The sequence below is a fragment of the Misgurnus anguillicaudatus genome, chromosome 22 (assembly GCF_027580225.2).
Source record: "Misgurnus anguillicaudatus chromosome 22, ASM2758022v2, whole genome shotgun sequence".
Taxonomy (NCBI): domain Eukaryota; kingdom Metazoa; phylum Chordata; class Actinopteri; order Cypriniformes; family Cobitidae; genus Misgurnus; species Misgurnus anguillicaudatus.
The window spans coordinates 53,642,314-53,654,250 of NC_073358.2; the positions used below are offsets into that span (position 1 = coordinate 53,642,314).

Consider the following 11,937-nt stretch of genomic DNA (forward strand, 5'->3'; position numbering starts at 1 on the left):
AAGCCTTGTTGTTAGTTATTGAAAAAGGGAATTGTTTCAGATGGGTAATGACGTCTGTTTTCTGGTGTGGCTGGAGGACTTGTAGGAGAAGCACATGCATGAAGAACAGCAAAACTTCACAGGCTAATGTAATAAAATCATTTTGTATGAAGGTAAATTCAAAGAAGACTTGTTTATCTGATGGGTTGTTATTGTTACTCCACACAATCAGCAAATTAATCTTATAAAATATTGGCTAACAGATGTTTTAAATAATAAATCTTAAAACATTTGATAACATATGATAAAATATGCCTGAATGAGATTTTGTCATTTGTTTTGCTGGTCTTGAAAGAAACTCCATAAATTATGAGCCCACAGACAATCTTGCTATTGCAAGCTAGCAACACATATTAGCAAACAAAACAGACAAACCCACAAACACCAGCAGGACATGTTATTATGACATGACGTTCAGTTATTATGGTGAACAGAAAACATTTATTATATATGAAATAGCTTACAGTCTGTATCCACACACACACACACACACACACACACACACACACACACACACACACACACACACACACACACATATATATATACATACATATTTTTACCTGAGTATTTATGTACATAAACAGGATGCATTAATAACATAGAGTGTAAATGATTCAATAGATGCTGCGTTATTGGGAGAATTAAAGCCCTCACTTAAACCGACTCCTAACCCTAACCAATAAATACTTTTATTCTTAATAAACACTCGTTAGGCACTTTATTTCTACTTATCAAACATTTTTAATTTCAACTCTGCCAACGCCACTAGAGATGTTGATTTTTGCACTCAGTGTCATTCAGTGGTCTAAACAGATATTTCTGGGCGGACCTAGTGCCAACAAGAGGCGGTATTTGCACTTCAAGTACATTTTTTTTTTAGAGTTTTACTTAATTAAATTAAGTAAAACTTACTTTTAATTTAATTACATATCAAATTAAACACTGAAAACACAAGAAAAGAGAGAAAAACAAACAGTGATCTTCCTATATTATGTCCACACAATTCAGTCTGCAATCCCTGAGATCCCACTCACACAAGTGCGTGTGTTTAAATGCAGGGAAGCAGTTGTGGGCGTCTTTCAGTCGAACACATTTCTGCATGAGTACAGCAGCTATACAAACATTCATCTCCATGGCCACAGGCCAAGCAATCAAAGCACATGCTGATGCTCAACCTGTGTATATTTGCTGTCTGTAATTTCATGCACACAACTGTTATTTTCATACATGTGAAAAAAGCATAAACAAGAAATAATGAGATCTGTTTAGTTTTCATTTACTTAAAGAATCATTTCATTAAAGACACAAATGAATTAATTTTAGCATCATAGGTGGTGATGACATCAGAATGGGACTCTGTGAATATATCATGAGGTTGAACTACGCCCCTGGTATCTCTACACAACCGTGGGCACTTCTTAGCTCGAGTCTGACGGTAATAACTGCCATTTGAAAACATTATCTGCTGTAATTCCTGGTGTAGGTGGGTATTACTGTAATTAGATGTCAACATAGACATGTGAATATGTCATGCACTGAAATAGCCCCGGTGAAAAGCCAAGCGTCCTCATTTGCAGACTTTGATTTCAAATGATGAGGATTTGGTAATTTGTAAATTTTTAGTTCCGACTATAAATTTTTCTAGTGAAAGGAGGATTGGACGTAGACAAGGACCTGGTTTTATGAGTGTGTGTTTATACCCGAGTGTCAGGTACAACCATGTTATGATTTCTGGTTCTGGGTTAAATAGTCACTTATGTGTCAATCAGTCCAAATCCCTCATATGAAGTAACTCATCTTAAAGGTCACATTCTTTCTGATCCCATTTTTCAAACTTTAGTAAGTGTGTAATGTTGCTATAATAGCATAAATAATAGCTGTAAAATGATAAAGCTCAAAGTTCACTGCCAGGCGATATATTTTCTTTCAGAAAGAATTCACCTTTAAAGCCTACAGTGAACGGTCGATTTGGACTACAGTCCTCTACTTCCTGCTTTAATGACGTCACTAGAACAGTTTTTGACTAAACTCCGCCCACAGGAATACGTCAGTCGCCAGCTAAGCTAAAGGTAAGCTAAGCTGATATCCAATCACAACACACTAAACAAACTACACGATCAGAACTCGATACGTATTTCTGAAGGAGGGACTTCACAGAACAAGGAAGACATCAGACCATTTTGAGGACAGTGAAAACAGCGCTATAGACATAAGTAAATTGTGTGAAAAATACCATGTTTTTTTTTACATGTGAAACATGAACACATGTTATATTGTGCACTATAAACACAATCAAAGCTTAAAAAAACACAGAAAGAACAGGACTTTTAATACCTTTTCCTTATTAAAAATGTTTGATTTATTTAAAAACTACAATTAGTCTAAAACTTTCATAAAAACTTAACCTATAAATGTTGACTCAAATGTGGACTAAATGATGTAGTTTCTTTGTTAAAAGTAGTTAAAAGCGTTGTGTGCTGCTGGTGCTGGATTGCCCCCGTGTGGTACAACAAACTGATATAATGAAGATTATCAGCATCACTAACCAGTTCTACCATGCTATTTAAATGATGTCATTCTTTTAAATATATACAAATGAACACACGGGCTTGTTTTAACTGATTGTTGGGTTTGTCCACATCTCTGACTCATCCATGGGTTGAAACAAGCAGCATTTTTTTAAGAATGTATGCTTGTGTTGATATTAAAGTTTCTTTAAAGAATTTCTCAAGCTTTTAGAAATGTGCAGATCCACTCAAACCCTAACAGTGAAATTGAGTTAATTTAATGTAGTATTGTAAAGAAATGAATAAATACAGTGCACTTCATAAGTATTGGGACAGTAAATGCAAAATAGCTTTTTTTTACTGTGGATTTAAGAAATGTCTAAACATTAAAAAGTGAATATGAGTCAAAAGTACAGAATGTTTTAACAAAAAACAAAAACAAAAAAAATTGATCAACTCAACGGAACAAGACGTTTGGATTTTAATGCATCTACAGTAATGTGATCATATTGAGACTTTTGAGATTGTCTGACAAGTGTTAAGTGATGAGCGGCGTCCTGATGTATCAATTCTTCACACATTTGTAGTATCAGTTTGATTCATTGCTTGAGTAACACACATGTACGTCAGGGTGGTTGTTGTTCTTTTGTGGTAAAGCATGTATGTGTTAAAACATAATCAAATATTACTATCATTCTGTACTTTTGCCTCATATTCATATTAAAAAGTTTGTTCTTCACAGCAAACAGGGCAATTCTATGTTTACTGTCCCAATACTTATGGAAGGCATTGTAAAAATTGTGCATTTTAAGATGACATTTATACTAAATGATGAGGACATAATCAATGTAGGCCTACGACAGGAATGAGCCCCATATAATAAACATTAAAACAAAATAGTTCACATGATAGAGAGTACGTATAAGAGAGTAAAAGCACAGCTGTGTCCAACTGTACAGCACTTTGACACAACTCTTTTATGCTCTAGAAATAAAATTACATCTGACCTAAAAAAGACTGAAATACTGCACAGTACCTCACTAGATGTCCAGTGTAGAGATGAGAATGGGCCACATGCAGGTACATATAGACTGATGTATGATTGATGTACACGTGAAAGTAAACAAAGTGTCTGTCACGTGGATCTTTAACTCACCAGGTTTCCTGTTCTGTTGTGAATCTCTTCTTCCTGTTTACACCACAAATACAAACTCTCTGTACTTCTGCACATAGCAGGATATTTATACATTTGGCAAGGCATATTGCACATTTCATACACAGACTTAATTCAACGTGCTTTACAAAGAAATAAATGATTTCAAAGTGAAAAAAATTAAGAGAAAAAAATATTTAAAATCACAATAAAAGACAAAGATGCATTTTTAAAATAACGATAAAAAAACATTTTATTTCACAAAACATTTAAATGTGTTTACAAAAAATAAAATAGCAGTAAAAGTGACTTGAATTAAAAGTGCAGTCAGCGTGCAGCAGCACAGTGCTCTTTCAGTAAATGAAGAGTTAAACAGATATAATAACTAAATGCTGACGCATCTTGTTTTAAGTGAACCCTTGATATTTCTAACTGACCTGATCTTAATGATCTATCTGTTAGGGTTATATTCAGTACGCATATCTGTCATGTATTTCAGTCCTAAGACATGGAGTGATTTATAAAGCAGTAACAATACTTTAAAATCTATTCTAAATGTAACAAGAAGCTGCGTAAGGACCTGAGGACTGGACTGATGTGCTCAGATGTTTTGGTTCGGGTCAGAATTCTGGCAGCAGCTGTGTTCTTTATGAGCTGTATCTAGTACCTATCTAATGGTCTTTTTGGGAATCATGGGGTCCATTGCAATAATCAACAAGTTTCTCTAAGTCCTGTTTTGAGACAAAATATCTAATTCTAACTTTATTTCTGAAATGGTAGTAAGCTGATTTGCTTTTTGCTTTCACATGATTATTGAAATTAAGGTCCGACTCTAAGATTACACCAAGATGTATCTTTAGACCCCTAGAGTCAAGGTATGTGTTAATCTTGAAGGTTTCATCTTTTTTTCCAAATACAATTCAGTTTTGTCTTTGTTTAACCTGGGGAAGTTTTGACGCATTCAACTGTAAATTTCTTCAATAGGGCTGTAGTCATTGGGTGACAGCCAGGCCGTACGCAGGATTTTATAAATACTGAGGTTCATATAAGTATTTTTCTAGGCATGCACCACAGGAAAAAAAAAGTATTTCTCTGCTCTACATATATGAATTTGAATACATCAGAAAATCAAAGAAATTTAAGTAAATATAGATTTCAAACCATGTCAGTATGCAGAAGACTTGTGTTGTTTATTAGGAATACATTGTAATAATTATTTTATCATCCTGGGCACTCTGGCTGTGTGAGTAAACATAGACTAACTGAATCATTTGAGTGAATTAACTAAAAGCTATCAATAATTTGTTTATTAAATTAATTTACAATACGCACAAACTTATTATACACATAATATGCTGAAATACAACATCAGTAATGCAGTTGTGCAACTAGAACTTTTTTAATGGGTTGGCCAAGGCTACTTTAAGGAGTCTATATCGCATGAAAGAAAACTACTTCACCTTACCCAACATTAGATACATTTTCTTTTTGCCCTGTGTGCATTACTGTATGCATTATACTAACTTTAAGATGTAAACATAATGCAAGGTTGAATTTTAAACTTCTCACATCTGATTTACTGTCTGTTAATGAAGCAAAAGGCTTCATGTTAACTGAAGTAACTTTAGTAAAGTTGTTCAGGAAATCAAAATTCCACGATCAACCTTAAACTTACTTCAAATAGCAGAGCTCAACACTATAAGAAGAAGTTACAGTCAGGACCAATGAGAGATTTTCTATTTTTTGTTATTTAATTAACTTTAATGACTTCAACAGGTACTGTTTATTAGGCTTTAAGACCGAATGCAAAAAAATGTGTACAGTTTTTTACATACGCTAGGACACATTTCCCAATACTTAGGTCACTTTTGCAAAACTCTTTACACAGTGAGCAGAACAAAAGTCTATGGGCCCTATTTTAACGATCTAAGCTCATTGTCTAAAGCACACGGTCTAAATGGGCGTGTCCGATGCCACTTTTGCTAATTTAACGACGGGAAAAATGGTTTGTGTGCCTAATGAGTAATGGGTGTGTTTTGGGCGTAACACAATAAACCAATGAGAGTCTTATCTCTCATCCCCTTTAAAAGCCAGTTGCGCTGGCGCTATGTCTAATCCCTATTTAGATGACTGACTTTTTTGTAAACTGAAAAACTAAGCGGAGGAAGAAGAGCCACAGTTTAAGAATAATGTTAAAAAATTTGTTGTTTTCATTTTTATTGAAATTTAATATTTTTGGATTAAAACCTTTAAAAGAGTTTTAAACTGTATCCAATTATGTCTTTTCTGGCTCCATTGAATGTTTGTTGTTTGGTAATTGTTCTGCTTTTGGCATTTCTAATTAAGGGCCAGGATTTTTATTTGATTGAAAAGTAAACCAGAGGTTGTAAACTAATAAATAACTTTCGTCAATGTTATGATTGCATCTCTGTGCGTGCTTTATGGATAGGACATGCGCATATGAAGATACTCCACACATCTCAAGGGGCTAAAACAAATTTGCTAAAAGATTAGCCATTACACGTTTTCTTTCAGTCAAAGAAGTACAGATAGCAGGCTTTTAAATGCTGTAAATGTATTGATATCCAACATAGTCATTGTAATCTCATAAAATAATTTGCAAATATGCAAGAAAAGGTTTGTACTCTAAAAATACAAACAAGAGATAAAAAATTGGCAAACGTGTGGAGAGCCGAAGCGTTTCAGCACTCAGACAGCGCCATGGGATTTTTACAAAACACTACCTAAAATGTTTCTCATATCACCATATCCACAGGTACAGAGTCATCATATACAATAAATCCGTAAGGTAGCATTAAAAAAAACATTTAAAAATAGATGCATTTGTTTAAAGCAAAGCATTTATTTTTCTTACCAGGCTACAGGTGAAGCAGCTTTTTGCGCCTTGTAACGTCTCATAATTACTCCTCATTTATGTCCAAGAGACTCAATAATAATCTTTTACATTCAATCCTTTAATCTTTCATATTTAAAAGCGTTTTTGTGGTGCTGCGCACTCATGTATGTTATAAGCAAACCCGCGTTGTCGTCCCGTTTATAGCAATTTGCCACATTTTTACAGTAATATTTTAATGAAATATATTTTAAATCTTAAAATTAAATGCTATAAAAACAATTGGCCAAATGGAGAAGACGGAGTAGATTAGCATTACTATTGTAGCTGTATCCGTGGATGGTGTGTATATAAATTGTTGTATTTTGGAATTACGCAATGCAAAAACATAAAATAAATAAAAAGACATAAAATATTGACAAATTCTGCATAATTTCTGATTCATTCCAGTAACATATATTGCAGAGAATTATAAACAGAGATGCTTCCTTGTTTTATACAAGAAAACATTGTATGATGCTACATGTTGTTAGTGTTTTTTAAGTCATGGCAGTTTCACAGCAACACTTTCGAGTGACCGCTAGGTGTCACTATGAAGGCAGCACTTTGAAACATTACAGCTAATTTGCTGTTTCGGTGTTTCATGAAACTTTGATCTGCCGACCAATAAAAGAAATCATCTTAAATGTTTTTGTGTGTGTGTGTTAAACCATGGTCATTTTTCTTAAGGGGGGGGGGTAGACTGTGATTGTTTTAACAAAGCCTTTTGATTATTGAGTGACCCTTTAACGTCAGAAACAATCATAGCCACATCATTAGAACATGATTATTTTAGAGTGACCGAATGTTGTTTTCTGTTGCTCTGTCATCAGATTATGAATTATTGGCTTTCACAATACTTTTGTAACAGATGATTTTTAGTTGTATTCATTTGCCCTCATGTTTTATTGTTAGCACCTGTTGTATGTAAGTCTTCAACTGTGTTCTTTTGTTTATTTTAACCCCTGCGTACATTTAGTCTCTGTCGGTTCTCTAACCTTGTGTATGCTGTGTCCCCATCGTCGTCATTAAAGTTTCATGTGTATTTGTATCCTGTGGTCCTCCATTGAAAACGTGACAGAAGAACCAACCGAAACGGTTTAAGCAGCATCCATTGTTAGTGTTTTTTATTTTCTGCCTAAGTTTTCGTGTTTAGATTTTTTTCAAAGTGACAACTCTTAAGTAACAGATGGAAAATGCAGCGCTTTTTGGACGGTTCCTGTGATATGCGCCGCCTTTGTGGAAAAACTGCAATACAAATTTCTCGATAGAAATGCAAAAGTGTAAAAGTGAAAATATAACCAGCCATTTTGTTGAATCATGGCCACTCAACAGGGCCCTGTTGAGTGGCAAACGTTACATTTAAATTGTGTAGGCTACTTTTACTTGAGTAAAACTATGTTAATGTACTTAAATATTAAATGTAAAACAAAAACGTATTTCTGAAATCCAATAGAGTAAAAATTATGATAATATGCTTTGGAATGTATGTTTTCCAAAGAAAAACACGGATAAAATACTTGAAAAAATACTTTTAAGTAGAAAGTAAAACCTCTGCTTGATAGTGACCCTAGCAATTTGTAAACCCACCTGTGGTCTGTGGACGTTGGCATGACGATCAATTTACTTCTCCTTTCGGTGTTTTTGTGTCAGTCTGTAAAACGATAGCTCTGAATTCTTGTTAATCTGTTAGTACAGTCTATTGCACAACAGCTTTATCCCCATTTCGACGCGCTTTCACCGTGTTTTCGTCAATGTCACGCTGTACTCAAATGCAGCCGCTCCGTCTTTTGCCACTCAGTGGGCGTAACCGCAGTCTCTCTTGCCGACGGTGACGTCATGTGCATACCCTCTGTTGAGTAGCAAATGTCACTCCATCACAGTAGGTGGCGGTATGCACCCATGAAGTTGGTTCGCAACCTGACCTAAAAATCAAACGAAGAAGAAGAGTCTCGCTTGTTTAGAGAGATTTGACGTAAAGTGAAGATTATTCCCGATCACATGAAGCATCATCATCGTTTATTGAATTCTTCAGGACAGTTTATGAATTATGGTGCAGTCCTGCTCAGCGTACGGGTGCAAAAACCGATATCACAAAGATAAAAACATCTCATTTCATAAGTGAGTTCAACTTCATTATTATGTGGCTCATGAGTTACAGACTAGTTTGTTAGATAACCGTTTGTTAGATAACCAGTCTATATGCAGTCACATAGCGGACTGACTCACATTGATTAGGTATGTTGCTAAAATTTTCAAAATGGTTAAATGCTAAAACGAGTTGTTCAGATAGAAAGAGCTTGAAAAAAGCTTTTAAATGAGACCAAGATCATGTATATGGGTTAAAGAATAACAAAATACTGGCCATTTGAAACTCGAAAATCATCACTTTATTTGGTCCCATGTTTTCCATTAAAACTCAAGAAAATGTGTGACCGAATCATGAAAATTACGAAGTTTTTAGCTATAACCTTTTTATATTTTTAAGATATTGACCTGAATCTTTCAGGATAAGCTGTTTGCCATATCCTCTACATATTCTACTTCTGAAAAGTCAGATATATAAAAAAACAAACCACTAATTACACCAAATAACACTCTTTATTCAGTCTATATATACAGATATCTACTACATGGCTATACGGCTGCGTCCCATTCTTACCATTCAAGCAGATTTTGGTAGAGGTAAAACCACCTGTGGTAGTCGTTCAAATTTATTAAAATTTCGTTCACTTGTAGTTTAGCAATTAAACTAAATGTCTTTACAATTTCAAGAATCTCTTTACTCAACTTCAGTAAAAACAGCGATGATTTTACAAACAACAGACTTTGGCGAGCTCGCACGGCCAGTAGTTAAACATAAAAGGTGGTGACTGAAAACGAGAAGGTACCTATGCTTCTTCCAGTGATGAAATTTCACCATCAACAAACCAACAGAAGCATTATTTTCCCCAACACCGCGCGCCGCCTGAGGAAATCTTGAGTTTCGTTGAGCGGAACCAAAAAGTCAGCCGCGACAGCGGAGTTAGCAACATACCTACATTGATGGTCCATTTTGTGCTGTTTAATTAGCCAAAAGATTTGTAAACTGGCTTATGTGTAATATGTGTATATTATGTGTTTTTTGTGAAAATTGTAGATTCCCACTTGCCAGACCAGATGTGTGTGACAAATGGGTGACTGCCATAAAGAGAAGAAACTTTAAACCTACGAAGTACAGCAGTATCTGTTCGCAACACTTTACCAAAAACTCTTTTAGACAAGACTGCAACAATCGCGTGCTGAAGGATGACGCTGTGCCGTCTCTCTTCAAACTACACGTACAGGTGCTTACATCTTCTGACATTTTCAATATCACATTTCAGAAGCTTTATACATTTGATCAGTAAACGTGATTTGAGGGATTTAACCCGTTGACCGCTGCACTGCTAGCACAGTGCGCTATTACAAGTACATTTAATACTATATTTCAAAATTTAATTTACTGCCCAGACCTCCCTTTACATAACGGTGGTCCATGATTGCCGTCTCCCCGTGTCTTTAGGAAACCAAAACATTTGTTATTTTCAATAAGGTATTTGTTCCACAGTTTAGCTACAAGTCAGACAAAACAGAGACCGGAAGTTACGTTCTGTCCAGACGCGTAACTGCCACAACGCAAGTGCGTCCGATGAAAGCGTCTATTAATGCTGAACAGGGGCTCTGATTTCGCCTTTGAAATTCAATGAGCAAGTCTAGTAAGAACATGTTAATCATTGCTCTTGCATTTACAGGCAAGATCTCTGCGGGAAGACTTGATCCTGGATCTCCACCCCAACACGTTCATCTTCTCTGACCACAACTACACTGTGGAGGACGCGGTCCAGCAGAAGAGACGCATCACGCAGCTGGAGTCACAGCTGGAGAAACTGCGGAAGAACCTGAAGAGGGTGCAGCAGAAATGTCGTCGTCAGGAGAGACAACTCAAACGTCTCAAAGCCATGGGTGACTTTCAGAAGGCTGGAAAACATCTCTCATTAGAAGAAAACTATGTTATCTTGTCCAAAAAGATGTATGATGTCCTGAAGGGAGTAGAACCTATTGGAGAGCTGTGAGAGAACTTGACAATGATCTCATATCGACCCGCTTGAGGATATATAAAGTGTTTTAAAAGTGGTCTGTACGTTAGGATGCATAAAACTCAACTTTGCTGCTGAGATTTTTTGCGTATTGATCACAGATCATTGTGGTAAACATGGGCGCTAGATTCAGGAAAGATTCAAGTCTTATTGTTTATGAACTTGCCGCTCTGGGAGAGAGTCTCACTTACTGAAGCCCTTACAATTTTACATGTATAATAAAAACTCTCCAAAACCAAATGAGAATGACGCGACCAAACGCTGATCACGTGATACTGACTCCATGCTGCTATAATGGGGAACATTTTAATTGATAGAGGATGATGAAATCAGGTTCTCATTATTAGCAGATTTGTTTGCAAATTCAGATCAGGGTTTATTTCCCAGTTTAAATGTGTGTTGTGTGTGTTCTGGTATATGTGGTTTACGAGGAAAATAATAATGAATAATGATGTAACACTTCCTGTGTCCTCGTTAACCAGATGGGTTAAAACATACTAGATGGTAATTTTAGAATTTACACTTTGTAAATGATAAAAGTAGTTATGTGTAATGGGAGTTCCCATAAAGCCTGTGCGGGCGTGCGTGCGAAATGTAATGTGCAATGTAAAAGTTATTTAAAAAAGTCTATTTTTGAATTATCTTCTACTGGACCAAACTGATATTCATTGAAAATGCTTTCATTATATATTTAGAAAATATCAATGGGTTTTGTGGATGTATTTTGTGCTAATTTATTGTTCAGACAATAATAATTGTAAACACAATGAACGTTTTATATAAGAAATAAACCTTATGTTCACAGAGCAATAGTTAATGTTTTAATTCAGCATTATCAATATTAACTTGTGCACATGCTCTTTGAATAGTAGTTATATTCAATCTTTTTGAATCTCATTCTTTATTTTCACTAAAGAAGCTTTTTTTTTAGAGAAGGCGATAATATGCTATTAAGGGTTACAGAAAACATCGTTTTAAAGTCCCCCTTGTATTTGTTGGGATTCTTATTGAGAATGGCATTGATCGAGCTGGCATTTTCAAGTTTGCACATGTCAGATGTATGATATAAAATATTGTGTTTAGCATGGCAAAAATATGTTATGTATTTCTCCAATAAGGAAGATGACATTATGAGTTTAGAGAACCATATTAATCACAAAATAACAACAATACCGCAGTGGGAAAACTGCTGCTTATCTACTGCAAATGCAAACATTTGGACAC

The 11,937-nt window shown here is 35.3% G+C and overlaps 1 protein-coding gene across 1 annotated transcript; it reads left to right on the forward strand.

Annotated features, from left to right (window-relative positions):
• Window positions 1-8,493: 8,493 nt before the first annotated feature.
• On the forward strand, window positions 8,494-11,418 carry thap1 (THAP domain containing, apoptosis associated protein 1). Its single transcript, XM_055198073.2, has 3 exons — window positions 8,494-8,716; window positions 9,735-9,921; window positions 10,369-11,418. Exons 1-3 carry the CDS (start codon window positions 8,646-8,648, stop codon window positions 10,687-10,689), a joined length of 579 nt encoding a protein of 192 aa, XP_055054048.1. The 5' UTR covers window positions 8,494-8,645; the 3' UTR covers window positions 10,690-11,418.
• Window positions 11,419-11,937: the final 519 nt, after the last annotated feature.

What these genes read in the sequence shown, in the direction of transcription:
- thap1 (XM_055198073.2), top strand. Translation starts at nt 8,646, where the DNA reads ATGGTGCAGTCCTGCTCAGCGTACGGGTGCAAAAACCGATATCACAAA. An exon ending in AAAAACATCTCATTTCATAA is followed by an intron (nt 8,717 to 9,734) that starts GTGAGTTCAACT and finishes TGAAAATTGTAG; the next exon opens with ATTCCCACTTGCCAGACCAG. An exon ending in TCTTCAAACTACACGTACAG is followed by an intron (nt 9,922 to 10,368) that starts GTGCTTACATCT and finishes TTGCATTTACAG; the next exon opens with GCAAGATCTCTGCGGGAAGA.